Source organism: Silurus meridionalis, chromosome 12, assembly GCF_014805685.1.
Source record: "Silurus meridionalis isolate SWU-2019-XX chromosome 12, ASM1480568v1, whole genome shotgun sequence".
Classification (NCBI taxonomy): Eukaryota; Metazoa; Chordata; class Actinopteri; order Siluriformes; family Siluridae; genus Silurus; species Silurus meridionalis.
The window spans coordinates 9,735,534-9,752,824 of record NC_060895.1 but is presented as its reverse complement, the minus strand read 5'-3'; the positions used below and the strand labels follow the sequence as shown (position 1 = coordinate 9,752,824).

Below are 17,291 nucleotides of genomic sequence, written 5' to 3'. Positions count from 1 at the left end.
TTGTGAGCAACACATCAAAGATTAATCACAAACCCATAATGCTACACCCGCTGTATCGTTCTCGAAATCCACATCCTGCCATGCGAATATATTTTGTGCTGTTATTGTTCCAAAGAGGTGCCTCTGCCTCTGATGATTGCCGTCAGAATGTCATTTTCACTGTCATTAGCTGCCAGAGGAGAAAAGATGTCAATGGTGTCAATGCTTTGGTGTTGCAGAAAGGTTTGTAGCCTCATGGACGGATAATAAATGCACGAGTTAGGGAAAAGGCCAGAAAGAAAGGTCAGCGCAGTTTACTTCTTTTCAAAAAGCGACCTTTTGCCACAATCAAACTTTCAGCTTGGGGAAGCACACACAGTACAAACACTCCGCCCCAGACGTTCTACCTAAGACGGTCTGCTTTTTCATTAAAAAATATTGCGCAATACTATTCCCATAACAAGAACTAAACCTGCAGAGAAGCTTTTATCCACAAGGTTGACTCAATAACCTCCACAACCTTTTAACCTTTTTTTCTAGGTGTGCTAATGTGAGAATGGCAGATAAGCTAGGGGCAGATTTTACACTTTCACTAATGTTCTTATTCTTTATCACATGCTCTCTCTCTCTCTCTCTCTCTCTGTCTCTCTCTCTCTCTCTCTCTCTCTCTCTCCTTTGCTAGCTCTCTCTCTCTCTCTCTCTCTCTGACTTTTTCTATCTCTCGTCCATCTCTATCATTCCACTTCTCTCAGGGACTGTTCTCTAACAGAGGCTTGGAATGGCTTTTCAGTTAAAGAAAGTTCCTGAAAGAAAAACTAGACAAAAGGGATTAAGGCAGTGTAAGGGTCATTCGCCATCTCCTTATTTCTCCTGTCTTCCCTTTCCTCCTTCCTTCGTTTTCTTAAGAACCTAGAAACTTTGCCAGCAAATGTATTCTACATGCCAATCAAATTAAAATTAAAATTGTATTTGTCACATACACAGACCACAGAGCTGTTTTAGCTTTGCAGCTAAGTTGAAGATCCTGAAAGTGGAGCAGCAGGGGACAAAAAATACACACATGCATGCACACACACACACACACACACACACACACACACACACACACACACCTCACAAATCTAAGGATGAGAGATAAGCCTTCCTTGAAATCTGTTAAGACTCCGAGATTGCATAATGTATCTCATGCATTGTGCATCTGATCTGTTGCTTAGCCTCACACAGCATGACTCTAAAAATATAGCTTGATATCAATAGTGGTATCAAGCGGAGTTCAAAACTGTTCGCATTTACCCAAAACTTGTTTAAAAAAAAAAGATAAAAACCCCACTGATATCAAAATATCACCCAGTCAGTGCTGTAATGCAATGACATTGATGTATCTGGGTGTACTAATGAAAGCCATAGAAACATAACAGACTGCAAACTGTGCTTTGTGAGCTATACAGCATCATCCTTTAGTGCATCTTTAACCAGATGTTGTTGTTTGAACAACTTGTGAAACAAGAGTGCAAAAACTGCTGATGTGTGTAAGCAGAGCAGGCATGGGCATCAAAAATGAACACAAGGCACAGTGAAATGAACATGCAGAAAATGTGAGCACTTCAATTCTGTGAGAATGAGACACATCTGCTTCCTTTTGCCCATGCTTATCGATACTCCTCTCTGTTCCACCCTACTACTTTTTATTTAAGATGTGGTTCAAGCGCCATAAGATTGACTATTCATTACATTGACCAGGAATAACTTTATGGCCACCAATCAGGCATAACATTATGACCACCTGCCTAATATTGTGTTGGTTCCCTTTTTGATGCCAAAACAGTCCTGACCCTTCAAGCATTAACAGCATAACAGCATAAGGGTCAGCCTTCACTCCCCACGTGTATCAGTTCACCACTGTTCCTTCTTTGGACCATTTTTTATAGATACTGGCTACAGCAGACCGGGAACATTCCACAAGAGCTGCAGCTTTGGAGATGCTCTGACCCAGTCGTCTAGCCATCATAATTTAGCCCTTGTCAAACCAATCAACTTTAAAGACAAAATGTTCATTTGCTGCCTCAAATATCTCTATTTACTAACAGGTGCCATGATGAGGAAATAATCAGTGTTATTCACTTCACCAGTCATAATGTTATAATGTCATAATATTATGGATAATTGGTGCATTGTAGTGTATGTGAAAACCTGACCATCACACCTATGTGTGGGTGAAAACACAGAATTGTATCAAAGGCCCCTAATTTCTGAATTAACAAATTCCATTTAATGGAACTATAAGGCCTAAGCATGTTCCAGCATGAAAATGATCCTCTGCACAAAGCTATGAAGTCTATGAAGAAAGAATCTCTCAAGAATGGAGTGAAAGAGCCCAGATTTAAATCCCTCTAACACCAGTGGGATGGATTGACATGCCATCTGCATCCCAGAAATCCCCTGACCTCATTAATATGCGTGTGACTGAATTAGAAAATGCACCAAATTCTAGTGAAAATGATTTTCAGAATTGTGGAGGTTATTAGAACATACATTATTATAACAATATAGGAAACTCTGTAATGGAATGTTCATTAAGCACATATAAATATGATGGACAGGTGTCCACAAACCTTTATTGATAAAGGTTAAAAATAAGTAGTTTCTCATTGTGGTGTTACTGTTGGTATTTACAATTGCCAAAAACCCCATAATTTACAGAGAAACCTTATATTCACAAAAGAAGACAAAAAGAAGACAATGGCAAATAAACCTTAGCGTGGTCACCAATTACCGATTTTGCCCAATGCGATAGAAATCATGCTCACACACTCCAATTAGTGAATGAAAACACATATCAAAAGCTCACAAACTAGGTTTAATATCCTCGTTTAAAGCAAGCCACATATTGCAAATGAGCTTGTGTGAACTCCCCTAAGACCTGGTTCACTTCTCCTCTCGCTTTTCCACTCTTTTTTTTTTTTAAGTCAGAGCTGCTCTTCTTGCACTGTGTTAAGGTTGAGCTGGCACTGACCAATTAGCAGTAAAGACTTCGTCAGATGATGACATGCTGACTGGAAAGATGGCCTTGTTAGAAACTTCACAGGACGTGTCAGAGGAAGTCGTCTCTTTTTTTTAAGACACTTTTTTTTTTAGCCTAACCTTTACAATGTGCTAGTTCTCTGTCTTTCATTCGGTCTCTCTCTGTCTCACTCGGTTCTTCATCTCCTCCTGTAACCCATGGAGGCATCTGTCTGCGATCCTCACGGCTTGTGAGCTCTAGCTACACACTCTGTCCTTCATAATTTATCACACATCTCTCTGTCATAAAAAAGGAAAGGAAAATCCATAATCCTGTAACTTCGTAATGCCATCAGTGGGGGGAAAAAACAACAAAAACAAAGCACCCCAGGTAAACAGAATAGATAAATAATCCTGAATCCAATTGAATGCAAAGGGGAAACACTAATATTTACCTAATGAAGAGCAGGGAGATATAATCAGATGCGGCACTGTTTGTTCTTTGAGGCCGCCGAGTGTGTGGATGGGGAAATATGGCTGACATTTTAGACATAAACGTTGTGTGGGTTTGTCAGTTTAGCATGGACAATGGCAGAGTGGAACAGACTCTGCAGGTGGCATAGTGGGATGCACATCTCCTTTGGAGCCTTGTGTGTTGGAGTCAATTTATCTCCAGCTTTCTCTAGCACTGACAATTAAACACAGTCCTCTGCTTTAGAGTAAAAGAATGCTGACTTACAGTATCACTCTTTAATATCATATTTTTCTTCAGACCTGTGGTGTAATACTTTGGACTGTAGTTAATGTCAACAGTCTGCTACACTGACTCAGGACTACAGTTTGCTTCTGAACACCATCACTGCACCCCGCAACATCGTATATCTGCAATAAAGGGACATTCGTTGCAACCCAGATGAGGATGGGTTCACTCTTGAGTCTGGTTCCACTCAAGGTTTCTTCCATATGCCATCTCGGAAAGTTTTTCCCTCACCACAGTCACCACCGGCTTGCTCATCAGGGACAAACTTACACTTATAAAGAACATCTTATTCATTTTTATCACCACATTATCTGTGTAAAGCTGCTTTGAGACAATGTTCATTGTAAAAAGCGCTATACAAATAAAAATGAATTGAATTGAATTGCATGAATAGTGCCACTAACAGGTTTTTAAAGTTGTATCCCGGGACCTCCAGGAGTCAGAGTCTGTTTTAAATTTGGTGGGAATATTAACCCCATTCAACAATGTTGTTTTATTCGTTATAGAGTTAACTGGTGCCTTCAATTAAGTAAGGCATAACACATGACAGGTGTGAGGTTGGTGAGCGCAAGCATGCTTTAAGTACACCGCAACACAGATGCACCGAAAAACAATGAAGAATTAATATACACTATTAAATTAGAACAGAATATATCTTTACATAATCTCCCAGACATTTGTTAAATCCCTGCTGCCAAGATGTTCCTGTGTCGATCATGGATCATGGAAAGTGAAACTTTACAAAGGTTGGATCTGTTAACACCTGTTTAAAATATTTATTTAAAAATATAAAAATATTTATTTAATATTAAATATTATTAAATATTAATATTAAATATTATTAAATATTAAAATATTTATTCACATTTTTATTTACAACATTATCATAATAGGCTGTATATAATGTAGTGGGAGAAAAACATTAGTTCTATGTAAAATCAGACATTAAACCATATAACCAAAATGGCATGATCCTTTTTTCATAACAACCCTGCTAGGATTTGACTGTGAGATTGGTGGTTGAATCAGGCTCCTATCGAAGCATTGAATATTTGACTATTCGATCCAAAAAATTATCCAAAGCACAGAGAATTGTGTTCAACCTGCCTAAGCTCTCCCACACTGCCCCACTGCTGCACTTTTTCCACTAGCTTCTGGTAGTTGCATGCATCGGATTCAAAACACTTAAGCTTACCTACAAACCAAAAAATGGACCACCACCCTCTTACCTCAAAACTCTTATCACTCATCGCACTGCACCATGTTCCCTCAGATGTTCTAGCACTGCTCCACTAGACCCAAAATCTCGCAAAGTGGTAGGTATACATCAAGACTCTTTTCAGTTCTGGAACCGAGGTGATGGAAAGAACTTCCTATAGATGTCGGAACAGTCTTCAAATGACCTCCTTAGGCTGAAGGTATCCTAGGTCTGTACCCCAGTAAACCAGTGTTGATTTATTCATTGACAGAGACTTCAAATAACTTTTATACATCGCTCTGGATAAGGCTGTCTGCTTAATGCCGTATACGTAAACGTTAAAAAAATAACCCTACACTGACAAATTAATTAATCTCTTTGATTAGACCTCAAAGATTTCATAATTTAAATTTATCCAACATACACTGATCAGCCAGAACATTAAAACCACCTGCTTAAAATTGTGTAGGTCACTTTCATGCAATCAAAACAGCTCAGACCTGAAGGTGTTCTGTAGAATCTGCCAACAAAGGAATTTACCACATATCCTTTAAGTCCTGCAAGCTGCAGGGTAGGGCTTCTATGGATCAGACTTGTTTGTCCAGCACATCTCCCACATGCTCGATCTGACTAAGAACAGGATACACCTTGAACGCTTTGTCATGATCCTTAAACCATTCCTGAACAATTTTGCAGTGTAGAAAACACATTTTTCTGCTCAAAGAGGATGGTGCCATTTGGGAAGACCCATTTGCTTACCTATTTTTCCTGATCCCAAGCTACCAACTTATTAGTTATTTAATTAGGTAGAGAATTAGTTGCCTATATACCCCACCCCATGACAAGTAAAGATTATAATAATCAGTCGAGTTGTCTCCATCTTGTAAGCTTTTACCTACTGTTTATGCCAAAAACATAATTAATAACCATCACCTGAATATACTTACACAAATTACTTTTATATAACAGCATGGGCTAAAAGTGTTCTATTATTGATTGAAACATGCTTCTTACCATCAGTAGTTACATCAAATGTAAAGAAAACAGGAGGAAGAGTTAATTTCTGGTAATTCTTGCTATCACGTGTTATAGCAGCTGTAGAGTCTTTCCTCACCAGCCTGTCTTTTATCTCTCTAAAGTTAAGGCATAAAAACACAGCTTGAATTGTTACTGAAAAGCCAAAAAGCACAAACCATTCTGTGACACAAACACTTAAACAGAGATGGGAAGTAATGAAGCACTAATGGATTTTTCAGGACTTAATACTTTACACTATTTTATTTTTTGGATTTTACTTTTCACTTTCACTCATAAAATTTTTTACACAAATATCTGTACTTTCTACTTCTTACATATTTAAACCATGCTCATTACTTTAGTTAATCACTTTACTTTATCACCTGATCATCATCATCATCTCTCTGCTTGTGTTCCATATGCTGCTTGTTCAACCTGGATACATTCATTACGTAATATAATGTAAAATTCTTTTGTATTAATATTATAATATTAATTAAAACAGGTAGTAGTAATGGCTACTTTTTACTTAAGTACATGTACCTTTTTTCTTTTTCTTCTTTACTTTAACTTGAGTGAAAAAGTGAGGTCAGTACTTCAACTTTTACCAGATTCCTTTAAAACATGTGTATCTGTACTTCTACTTGAGTAAAGGATGTGTGTATGTTTGCCATCTATGCACTTAAAACTCATTTCACAGTTGCTGACTACCAGAAAACATCGCCACATAGATTATTATATATTTTTCTTTGATTAAAAAAAACTAAAAATTTTTACTGTATGAACATGCTGGACATTCTGTGCTGTCCTATGAAATCAAATTGTGCGCTCTGACCAATCAGATTCAAGAATTCAACATCACTACATTCAACATTATTTTAATCCAAACCTCAAGAGCTGATTAAATATATGCATATACAAATAATTACAAATAACAGGTTATTTTGTACCTGTTAATTCCGGCTTATAAATTAAAGGCCAGAATATTGTTAGACATTTTAATAATGAGCCTAATAATGATACTGCACTGAGAGCTTTTCTGGAGATATTTACTTTTAATGTGGCCCCTGAAAGAAAAAGAAAAGAACCCAAAAAATTGGCTTTAAATCAACTCATCAATAAAATGAAAAATGTCTGTAATCATTTTCTAGCATGAATATTTACATAAGAATACTGACCAATTCAGTGATCCTTGGGAAAGACATGAGGTTAATACCTCATTGTTCAGGATGTGTGTCTTATTATGCAGGAAGTAAGGCTCTATTTAATAAGATGAACCAGACCACATTAAACAGGCTGTAAAGCAGGCTCCTTCTGGCAAGAGTTGAAATAACCCGTTCGAAATTGACCTCTGATCAGTAACTAAAGAAAAAAAAAACATTATGCACTCTGAAGCAATGCTTTTCTTATTAAAATCCATTTTGTGATGTGCCAAGGTTTGTCGCTAATTAGGTCTCGTAAAAGCGATCCAGGTTTTTCAGGTGATTTTTATACAGTAATATTCATAAATTAGCATGAAGATGAAGTTAGATATCAGTGTCCAACACCCACACTAGAAATGCAAAGCCCTTAAAAAAACGTGGAGAACATAATTAATTAACACCACTGGGATATATTTGCACACCTTAAGATTCAATGACTAATAATTGGAAATCATCTGTCACTACAGATAATGACTTGCAATAACAAACTTTGTAGCTGGAAACCTCTGAATGTTGCATCAGTTGCCCAGTTCTTTGAAACATCACATAAACATGCTTTCACAAACAAGGGAAACTGCATCTGCCACCGAGTGAGCTGGCGTTCAGACATCTGAGGTGACTTGCATTAATATTCTGTTTGACAAAGTTGGAGTGGGCTTTTCAGAGGATGTGTGAAGCCATGTGTATATGTTTGTGTAGCGAGGTTGGTCAGAGTTCTGTTGCCAAGGCAGCCAAATACCAATTTCTGTAATGGCTGCACAATGTTAATAAAAAATATTCTTTTGTACAATCGCTTCATTAATTCATTTTTTCATTAATTCAGTGGATCCAGAGACTATAATGGAAACACTGGGAATGAATCTGTAATAGATTCTGAATGAGTTGCTGGAATGTCACAATCCACAGGTGGTCCAAAGTGGACATTCAAGACTACTTAAATATCATGTTTTTGGGAGGTGGGAGGATACCAGAGATCTCAGAAGAGACACGGAGAAATCATGTGAAACTTCACAAAAAACAGCCACCAAAGCTCAATGACCCTTTAGCGGACAATAATACACGCTATTCCAGGTACACAGAGAGCTGAATTGTGCACATGTATTTGTATGTGCATGCACAGTAAACAGAGATACATAAACAAATACACACACCCTCAGGGCCAGGTATACATACAAGTTCAGAAGATATTTATAACCCAAATTTATTAGGATTAAAAAACTGTAACCTTTCATTTAGATATTATGACTCTTATTTCAGTAAGCTACACCTTTAGCAGCAATTACATCTGGGAAAGTGTCACAAGCTTTGCACATTTAATCAGTTTCTTCTATTCTTCCAGGCAGATCCTCTAAAGATCAATCAGATTGGAGGTGGAGCATCTGTGAACTGCAATTTTCATGTCCCTCCACACATACTTCAAGTGGTCCAAGTTTGGGCTTTGCCTTTGCTACTCAAGGATAAAGAGGTTCACCCCAGCATTGTCTTAGATTCATTTTCAGTCATTATCATTCAAAAATGTGCAAAAAAAAGGTTTTGTTGAACCTCCAGTCTGGCATTGTATGCACTGTGGAGCAGGTTTTCTTCAAGGGACTCTTCAATAGTCAAAGAGTTCGGTTTTTGTCTCGCAAAAACCTTATGTTCTTAGAGTGCTTGCCATATGTCTTTTCCTCAGGAGTCCATCTTCTATAAAATCCTACCGTTAAAATAAAAACCTAACTGGCAGATGTTTACATATCTGTTGAGGATTTCTGTACTCTTTCCATGTTGGTTAGTGAGTTTGGCTGGATAGGACTGGCTAAGGAAGAGTCCTTGTGCATCCCAACTCAAGATCTTCCACAACAACCGATGCAAAGCATATCTTCATGAAGCTCACATTGTGCAAAAAGACATTGTCATACTGGAACAGGTTTGGGTCTGCTAAATCAAGTGAGAGAAAAAAAGAATGTTTCCAACCTTTAGAGACATCCTTTACAATCGTGCGCCTTCAACACTGTGGGAACAGTTTGAGGAAAGAACCATATATTGCTGTAAAAGTCAGGTGTCCCAGTACTTGCGTAAATACGTATATTGTATTTGTAATGACTAGGGTTGCCAGATCTGCAGAAAGGCTCTCAGCATAGAATCAGTAACATATTTAACAAAAAGAAAAATCATAAAATTCCTAAAATCATTTAGTGTAATTATACATTTAGACAAATAATTTTTACAAGAATTTTAACAAGTGGTTGAACAGTCTGAATTGTTGCAACCTGACACATCGTTTCTTTTAATTTGTGAGTCTCCATGTTCTTCCTGCATCTGTGTGAGTTTCCTCTAGGCTCACAGGTTTCCTCCAACTTCCCAAAAGCATAGTAATATGTAGATTGACTTGTCCAAATTGCACATAGGTGTAAATGAGTATGTAAATGTGTGTGTGTCTATGCATGGTTCCCTGTAGACTGAAGAACAAAAGTAATAAACTGCTTTTGAATTCCAAGTGTGTTTCTGCTGTTTGTATATTATTCCACGGAATGGCTCCAGATCTTGACCAGAATAAAGTGATTACTGAAGATGAATGAATATATTAATGAATGAAAAGAAATCATAAAATTAAATACAACCTGCACTGGTGGTCCAGAAACATTCCACTTCAACATTCCCATATCTCACTATCAAATGCAGACACTTGAGGGACAGAACTGCACTTTCCCAGTTTCCACATAAGCTCTGCATTTAGACTTGCGTGGCAGTTTTGTATATAGCATGCATGGTTTTTCTTACGTAATGCAGCTTAATTATGTATGAAAACTGGTGCAAACAGCTCAGTACATCTGGCACTGAGTGGTCATTATCACTAATTGCAGACTGTTCATAATGACCGTGCCTGCAATCATGCAACATTAGCTTATATGCTTCGCTTTATTCGTTCCCTCACCCTCACAGTCTGTCTGCAATGAAGATAATTGTTTAAGGTGACATTGCCCTTTCCAAAATGCCATTTATTAAATGAGAACATAATCTATCAGGAATCGTAAGTGCATTCAAACACTCGATGAGACCAGAGAAACATAGCAGTTCCATTTTGTTTTCTGAATAGCAATGCATGCTACAAGACTGACAATGACCTGAAGACAAATGTTTGCATGTGTTATGTTAAAGTGACTTTCAGATTAACTCTATAATCCTGCTGGACGGGACCCGGACTCCAAAATCCAGCCGTTAGATATGAAATGTGCAACATGCAACACAGAGATGTCAAAACGAGTCTAATAAAAGAAACTGCCTCTGATTTGCACTGCCAGCCCGATTTGTCTGCCTGTCTAAAATACTGCGTAAATGCCCTTTTCTCTTTGCTAGCTATCAATCAACCCTGAACAAAGTTCTCAACATAGATGTCATGTGTTTATATGTGTGTGGAAGAACAAATGTAATAAAAGTGAAATATATTTAATTGCCTGGAGGTTTGTGTGTATCTTTGGGTCTGTTAAGGATCGGTCACTTTTGGTTCGGCTCTGGACTGTCACTCAAGCGGAAACTTCTGTGACAGCTGAAGACCATGTTTGCTTGTCATAGAAGACAAGACAAGTCACCAAGCATAACAGATATTCCCATCAACAATGTTTGCTTAAATGGCAAAGTCAGACACAGCCAGGGGTGAAGCTACGCAATACACCACACCATTTCAAAAAGCACAGTATGCAAAGCACCTAAACACTCTTTCTGACATTGTGCATCAAGTTCTGTTATAATAATGAGGGCAAGTGGCAACCATTAGGATTCTATCCCTTCTAAACCCAATTTCTTTTCCTCTACAAAAAAAAGAAAATACAAATTTACTGACCTCATCCAGCTCATTACACTGACCCTTTCATAGCAAACCCAGAACGTACCCTGATTTGCTTTCAGCTGTTGTCTCAGGGTCAACAGCATGGCACCATTATTGTTGATGTCGACCAAAAAAAAAATTTTAACTACCCTTGGAGAGCTAATTCCCCACTGTCAAGATAATTAGAGAGAATGATATGGGTGTGTTCAACTCCACTGTCTCTGCAGGTCAAACAATCCTCGTAACCAGCCAACCTGTTAGACACACGCTGATATTGGGAAGTAAAAGAGATGTTTTTAGTCAGTAAACAAAAGTGAAGCAGGTCAATACAGCTCCCGGCAGTGCCGTATGGCTGCTCAACGCGGCATCTGGGAGTGATGAAGCATGCTGAATTCCTGCTACGAGAGCGAAAACAAAAGCGCAATGGTGTTTAGCTGCAGCTGAGAAAGAGCTAACAGGAGAACTACTTTACCTGCCTTAGGCCGTCCCTGCTGTTCTGCATGATGCGCAGGGCATAGTTGGACCTCTGGCCCCTGCTGTTGAACTCGATATGACCTGTTAGACCTTCCAATTCTACCTATCCAGGAGAGGAAGCAAAATATCTGATCACTATAAGTGTGGTGAATATTGTTGAATATAACTATATAAAGTGACACGTTAAAGATTTATAAAGACAACCCTATACTAATGGTAAAAAATGGACCATGTCTAAAGTGGCAAAATATGCAGCTTTCAATAATCTTCACAACAAATCACTGATCATTAGCAAGATACATTAGCAAGAATGAAACAAATATATACAAAGTAATGTAGTATTGGATAGCTTTCCCTTTTGATTTCTTTTAGTGTTTTATCATGAACAGCTTTTTGAAGATAGAAGCGTCAGTAGTGTTTCATTTAGTGTCAAGGTGCTAAATATTTACATCCAACTTTTCATTACTATTAATATTTGACCTTGTACAAGAATTAGCAAAGTGAATGTCCCTGTTTTTAGCTTTACTACAGCAAGCGTGAACGTATGGTATATTTTGTATTGTTGTTCGTTTTATTTTTATTGTTATTACTTTTATTTAATTTTGTATTAATAATTATATCCAAAAAAAAGTAATTAATTATAATCAGTATATCCAAAGTAAGTGATAAATGTGTGCAAATTTGGGAGCCCCCTAGCATTAGTCTGTTTACCAGATGAAGATGGATGGGAATTGGCACCCTTTTTTGTCATTCAAATGAAAAGTACCAACAAGTTTAAGGATAATGGTGGCAGATGAGGTAACCATTGACAAGCTAAAAAGAAAGGTTTGAAATTTGCTAATCATACCATTCTGTTTTTATTTATATTTTACGCAGTGTCCAAACTTTTTTGTAACTGGGGAGGTAAATAAATAGCTATCTGTCCATTTTTATTTGAACATTATTTGCAGTTCGTGTACTTACATAGGAAATGAAAGCTAAAAATCAGATCTATCCTCTTAAATGAATATATGATCTCATACCCAAATGCCTTTAGTGTACTGCCAGGAAAAATAACGACTTGTCCTGTAGATATGCTGTGACTCAAAAGCACTAGGATTAACTGATTAGAACACAATGAAAGAATATGGAGTTTATTGTGTGTTTTAAACACGTTTTTAATATTAATGTTATTGAATAGATAACATTGCTAATGGTTTTACTATTTATGTTTTAGAAATGCATGGGAAGGAAATCTTGTCATTTCTCAAGCAGTTACAAAATGGATAGTAATTTAAGAATAAAAAGGGCACACCTACACATTTTGATATTTAAACATGGATCATTGCAGCATGACATACAGTGCTTGTCAGAATTTAAGGATGAACTACACTTCTAATGAATGTGCTACATTGATGATAAGAAGTGTGTGTATGCCCATCTTAAGTAGAGGAACCGATGCAGTGCTGTGCATCTTACCATTCTCAAGTAGTTCATCAGACTGGTGCCATGCTCCCAAATCTTTGAGGACTTGCAAGAAAGCTGAGTTGCCCCCACATTTTGGCTGCGGTTCAGCTCCTGCACAGCCGCAACTACTGTGTGGACGGCATCAAACAGCAGTGCAGATGAGAGCTGGGACACAAAAACAAGCAGTACAGTGCAGGTAGTTAAATCTGATTCTAGCTGGCTTGTGTGGATGTGTGCACGTGTGGTCTGCAGGAAAACAGCCCAAAAATATAATTTATTTTGGACAATCTTTCCTAAAACTGTGCTAAAGTGTTTCTATGGTCTAATTAACATTGTTTAAAATTTCTGTAGAAATCACATTATAGAGATAAAATGCTATTTTTCAAAAGTTGGGGTCGTAAAATCAACCAGTGTGCCGAAAGATGCCCAAAACCTATATAAAGTTTCTGTCAAAAGCTTAGAAACACCTAATCTTTTATTGGTTTTGAGACACAAGCATTTTCTTTTTCTTTATATGCAACAAACTAGGTAAAAACACACTAAAATTGGACAGTGAATGACAGGAAGAAAGTTCTGCGAGGTCTAAATTTGACATTTTTGTCTTTAACAGAAGAACTTATGCAAAATGGAGAACAGGAGATAAGATGTTAGCAGATTGCCCCGCAATATGGATACCCTTCCATACTCTAACATTATGTAATTTCATCTTGACTGCGGCTAATTAAAACTGACTTCACTATACAATGGAACAGTGACCTAAAGCATACTACTAAGCCCTTAAGCCTTATTTGGAGAGGAGTCAGCTGAAGTGTTATGCCCCAGACCTAAATCCTATTGAACTGCTCTGGGATGAACTGGATCACAAGGTCAGAAAGAAATCTCAGAATAGTGAAGACCATATATGGTAAGGCAAGGCAATGTATTTCAGCTGAATGCTTAGAGAAACTGTCCGGATGTCAAGAGTGTGTAAAGCTGTTATTTATGCTATCAAAAGTGTAACATCTGTACATTTATATATATTTTTAGTGAAAGTAAATCTTCATTCCGTTAAATTACCTAGTTTGTTGCATATAAACAAAAGGAACATGTAGGCATCTCTCAAAAATAATTAACGACTAGGTGTTGCCAAGCTTCTGACAAGCTCTGTAAACGTCATTTCTCCATACGGATGTCACAGGAATTCTTTCGATTTTGGCATAGAATGCATTAGCCAAACAGTGGTTAAAATAAAATCCGGGCTTGGCAGTGTATAAATCCAAAACTTGGCAACAATCGATGAAACGCTCTACTGTATAATGTGCAGACTGTAGAATTGTTCCTCCCCTCTCAATACTACTGGCTCAGTGATGCTTGAATGAAGAGAGTGCACTTTTTAGCACATGACTAAGTAGTGGCTCTGGTTAGGAAGCCGTGTGGGTAAGGTTTTAGATTATCTGGCTGCCTGAGTGGACTCCAACATGTTTTTCCATGCTATTTTTGAACAGATAGGAAAAGCAAATGGAAAAACGACTACTCCTGTGTGTAAGTGCTCTGGTGAACATGGGGTGACTTTCTAAGTCTAGCCCATGCTGTTAAGGAAGGAAGTAGCACACTATGGTGAGATACAGGTCGTTTGGTTAAGTTTTGCTCCGACCCACCTGTCTAACCTCACGCTAATAAAAGAAAGTGCTGAAATCCAAGGCTTAACTGTACTCTTGCATATCCACTATAGCAAGGACATTAGAACACACGCTCACTGCTGTGCATTTTAAACAGTCTGCACTTTCAAGAACAGTGTACCTGACACATTGCAAGAGTTAAGCATGCTCTCTTCACTGTCCATCTGTAATACTACTACGTTTAAAATTTACGGTAGCACATTAATTTATTGTAAATTAATTGCTCATAAGAATGAAGGATACCCGCAGATGACAAATGTAATAAACCAATGTACACAAAATAACAATAAAACAATAGGCATCTATTGTTCATTTTAACCAGGTACAACATATTATTTTGTATTTTATTTCTCAATTCTAAAAAACATAATTGAGCGACAAAGAGAGCTGATACTGTCAAAGTCATGATATTCTAGATTATAAGTAAATCAAGACTTCAAAATTAGAACAAAATGTTTATATTATTCTAAGGGTTACTGTCCTCCTGAAATGCTTACAAAGGTGTCAAGTATTCTATATGCACTGATGTTTGTGGACACTATACTATACCTCTTACCATAAGATTCGTATGTGCTTTTAAACATCCCAATCGACATTTAGTACCCATTTGCTTCCAAACTTTTAGGAAGATGTTTAACTAGATATCAGAATGTGGTTGGGAAAATCAGGAACTGATGTAGAATATAGGTGTTCAATAGGGTTGAAATCAGAGCTCTATATTGCAGACCACGAAACATCTTTCTTTTCAACCAATTTAAACCATATCTTCATGGAGCTCAATGTGTGCACTGGAGCATTGTCATGCTGCAACAGGTTTGGGGCTCCTAGCTCAATTGTAGGGAAAATATAATGCTACCAAATCCAAAGACAATGACGCAATGATACAATGACGATTAGTCAGGTGTCCCAATACTTTTGTCTATATAGTGTAATCTTTCTAAACATTAATTATAAGTAAAATGCTACAGAAATATTGCATAATAAAACTCCCAAAATGTTACTGCTTGTTTGAAATCAGAACATGAAACAAGGATTAGCTTTAATATTTTAGCATCTTATAATCTTTGCATGATTAAGCACAAAATGAGAGGAGAGGGAACAAAGAACACAGAAGTTCCTGTTTATCTGGATGTAGGAGCATCTGTGTATGATAAATTATAAAAGCTTTGTGCCTTAGTTTTAGGGTTATCCAGAGGTCTGCTAACAGCCATACAGACAGCTCTAACTCATTTTGTTCAAGCTCCTCGGGGCACTTCCATTCGGAACTAGAAGAACATTATTGTTTGATCCTTTCCTTGATGAGCTCCAATGGCAAAAGTAGTCAACTCGTGCCATGATCTTATGTAGTTAACCTATAAAACACCCTCACTACGCTCATTTGCCTTCCCAGTCTTGTCTTGTTTCGGAATTGAGGAACTATTTTATTGTGATATTTAATATTGTTATAATAAATTCTCTTTTTTTTATTTGTTAGAATGTGTTCCATCACTGATGATGCCCATTCAGTCACAGCTTGCTGTTATGCTGAACAAGACAATTGATCCGTTGTAGAAGAGTGTAGGAACAGCTACCTTATCATTTTAAGAAATCCATAGACATATAAATGGTGTATTCCAGCGCAGGATAGCGAGTTGTTAGTTCTGCCAAGACTTGATAAAGCTAGACAATGGACACAATCAATGTCCAAATTGTTTGGGTCCTGAACATCTGTGACAGCCATTTACAAAAGCTTGTCCCAACTGCAGCATAATAGCGATGCGATACGTGCACCTTTCAGGTTGTAGATATACTGCTGGGTATTCATCACCTCTAGCACTGCGCTGCCACAGCAAGGAGAGCCGCAAAGCCATCTGGCAAAAAACATGTAATATCCTTCATGGTGTTGTGGCAGCAGGAACAGAAATGGCAAGCAAACTTGCCTTATTAGTTTCATGAAAGCGGATATGTGAGTGACTGCATGGGCCAATTGCAAGAGCTGTTAGAGGTAACGTAATAGTACAATGAAGTGCAGAGCTCAGTGGAAGCCCACAGCCACGTCAAATACAGAGACAGATCCTGATGCATTTTCAGTGGCTGCATCTTCACATCTCTTGAGGTCTACTCTCGACATTCATAGCCCACCAGGATAGTCTGATAATCAAAGTAAAATGCATGAATGTGGTTCAGCCGAGGCCAATGTGCTGCAAGCTGATATTAAATAACAATAACTCAAGGTATAGTCACTCAGGTAAGTGACTGGGCTAGCCCACAATCTATAAAGTGCAATAAAGCACCCTTGTGCACACTCACCAGAGAATTAAAGCAGGGATATGAGTTTGAGATGAATGCCTTGAGTATAGATGCAGATGGTTTTACTGGTGGAACTGGATAATGAAAATCTGTATATATCAGCATGGCATGTAGCCAAATAAATAAGTAGCTGACATTATAATTCATACACTTTATGGCACAATGGCATAATTGAGTTGTTTCTATATCGCTGGGCACATTTTCTTTTGACCCTTAATTAGATATTGTCCATAAGAGTAGAATTATCCATACACTACTGTACGGCTACAGGCAAGCTGGCTAGCTCAAATTGCTGATTGTCAGGAGTTAGGCACAAACACACTGTGCTGTTGCTAGTGCCTGCAATGTCTATAGTGCCAAGGAAACACTAGACTGTCACTTTTTAATCCAAGAAAACCAAATTAAACATTTTAAAGCAGCAGGCTACCTTTAGGCACTCTTGTCCGCCATCAGTGATGTGGAA

The 17,291-nt window shown here is 37.7% G+C and overlaps 1 protein-coding gene across 5 annotated transcripts in view; it reads right to left on the bottom strand.

The window, feature by feature from the left end:
• The window catches only part of grik4 (glutamate receptor, ionotropic, kainate 4), a 439,025-nt gene that overhangs the window by 74,596 nt on the left and 347,138 nt on the right, over positions 1-17,291 (bottom strand). For all 5 annotated transcript variants that reach the window (XM_046863059.1, XM_046863058.1, XM_046863061.1 and 2 more), the window contains 2 exons: positions 12,894-13,046; positions 11,434-11,538 (listed from right to left, as the gene is read on the bottom strand). In XM_046863059.1, the coding sequence (XP_046719015.1) occupies positions 11,434-11,538; positions 12,894-13,046 (258 nt within the window). The remainder of the gene's footprint in view (positions 1-11,433; positions 11,539-12,893; positions 13,047-17,291) is intronic.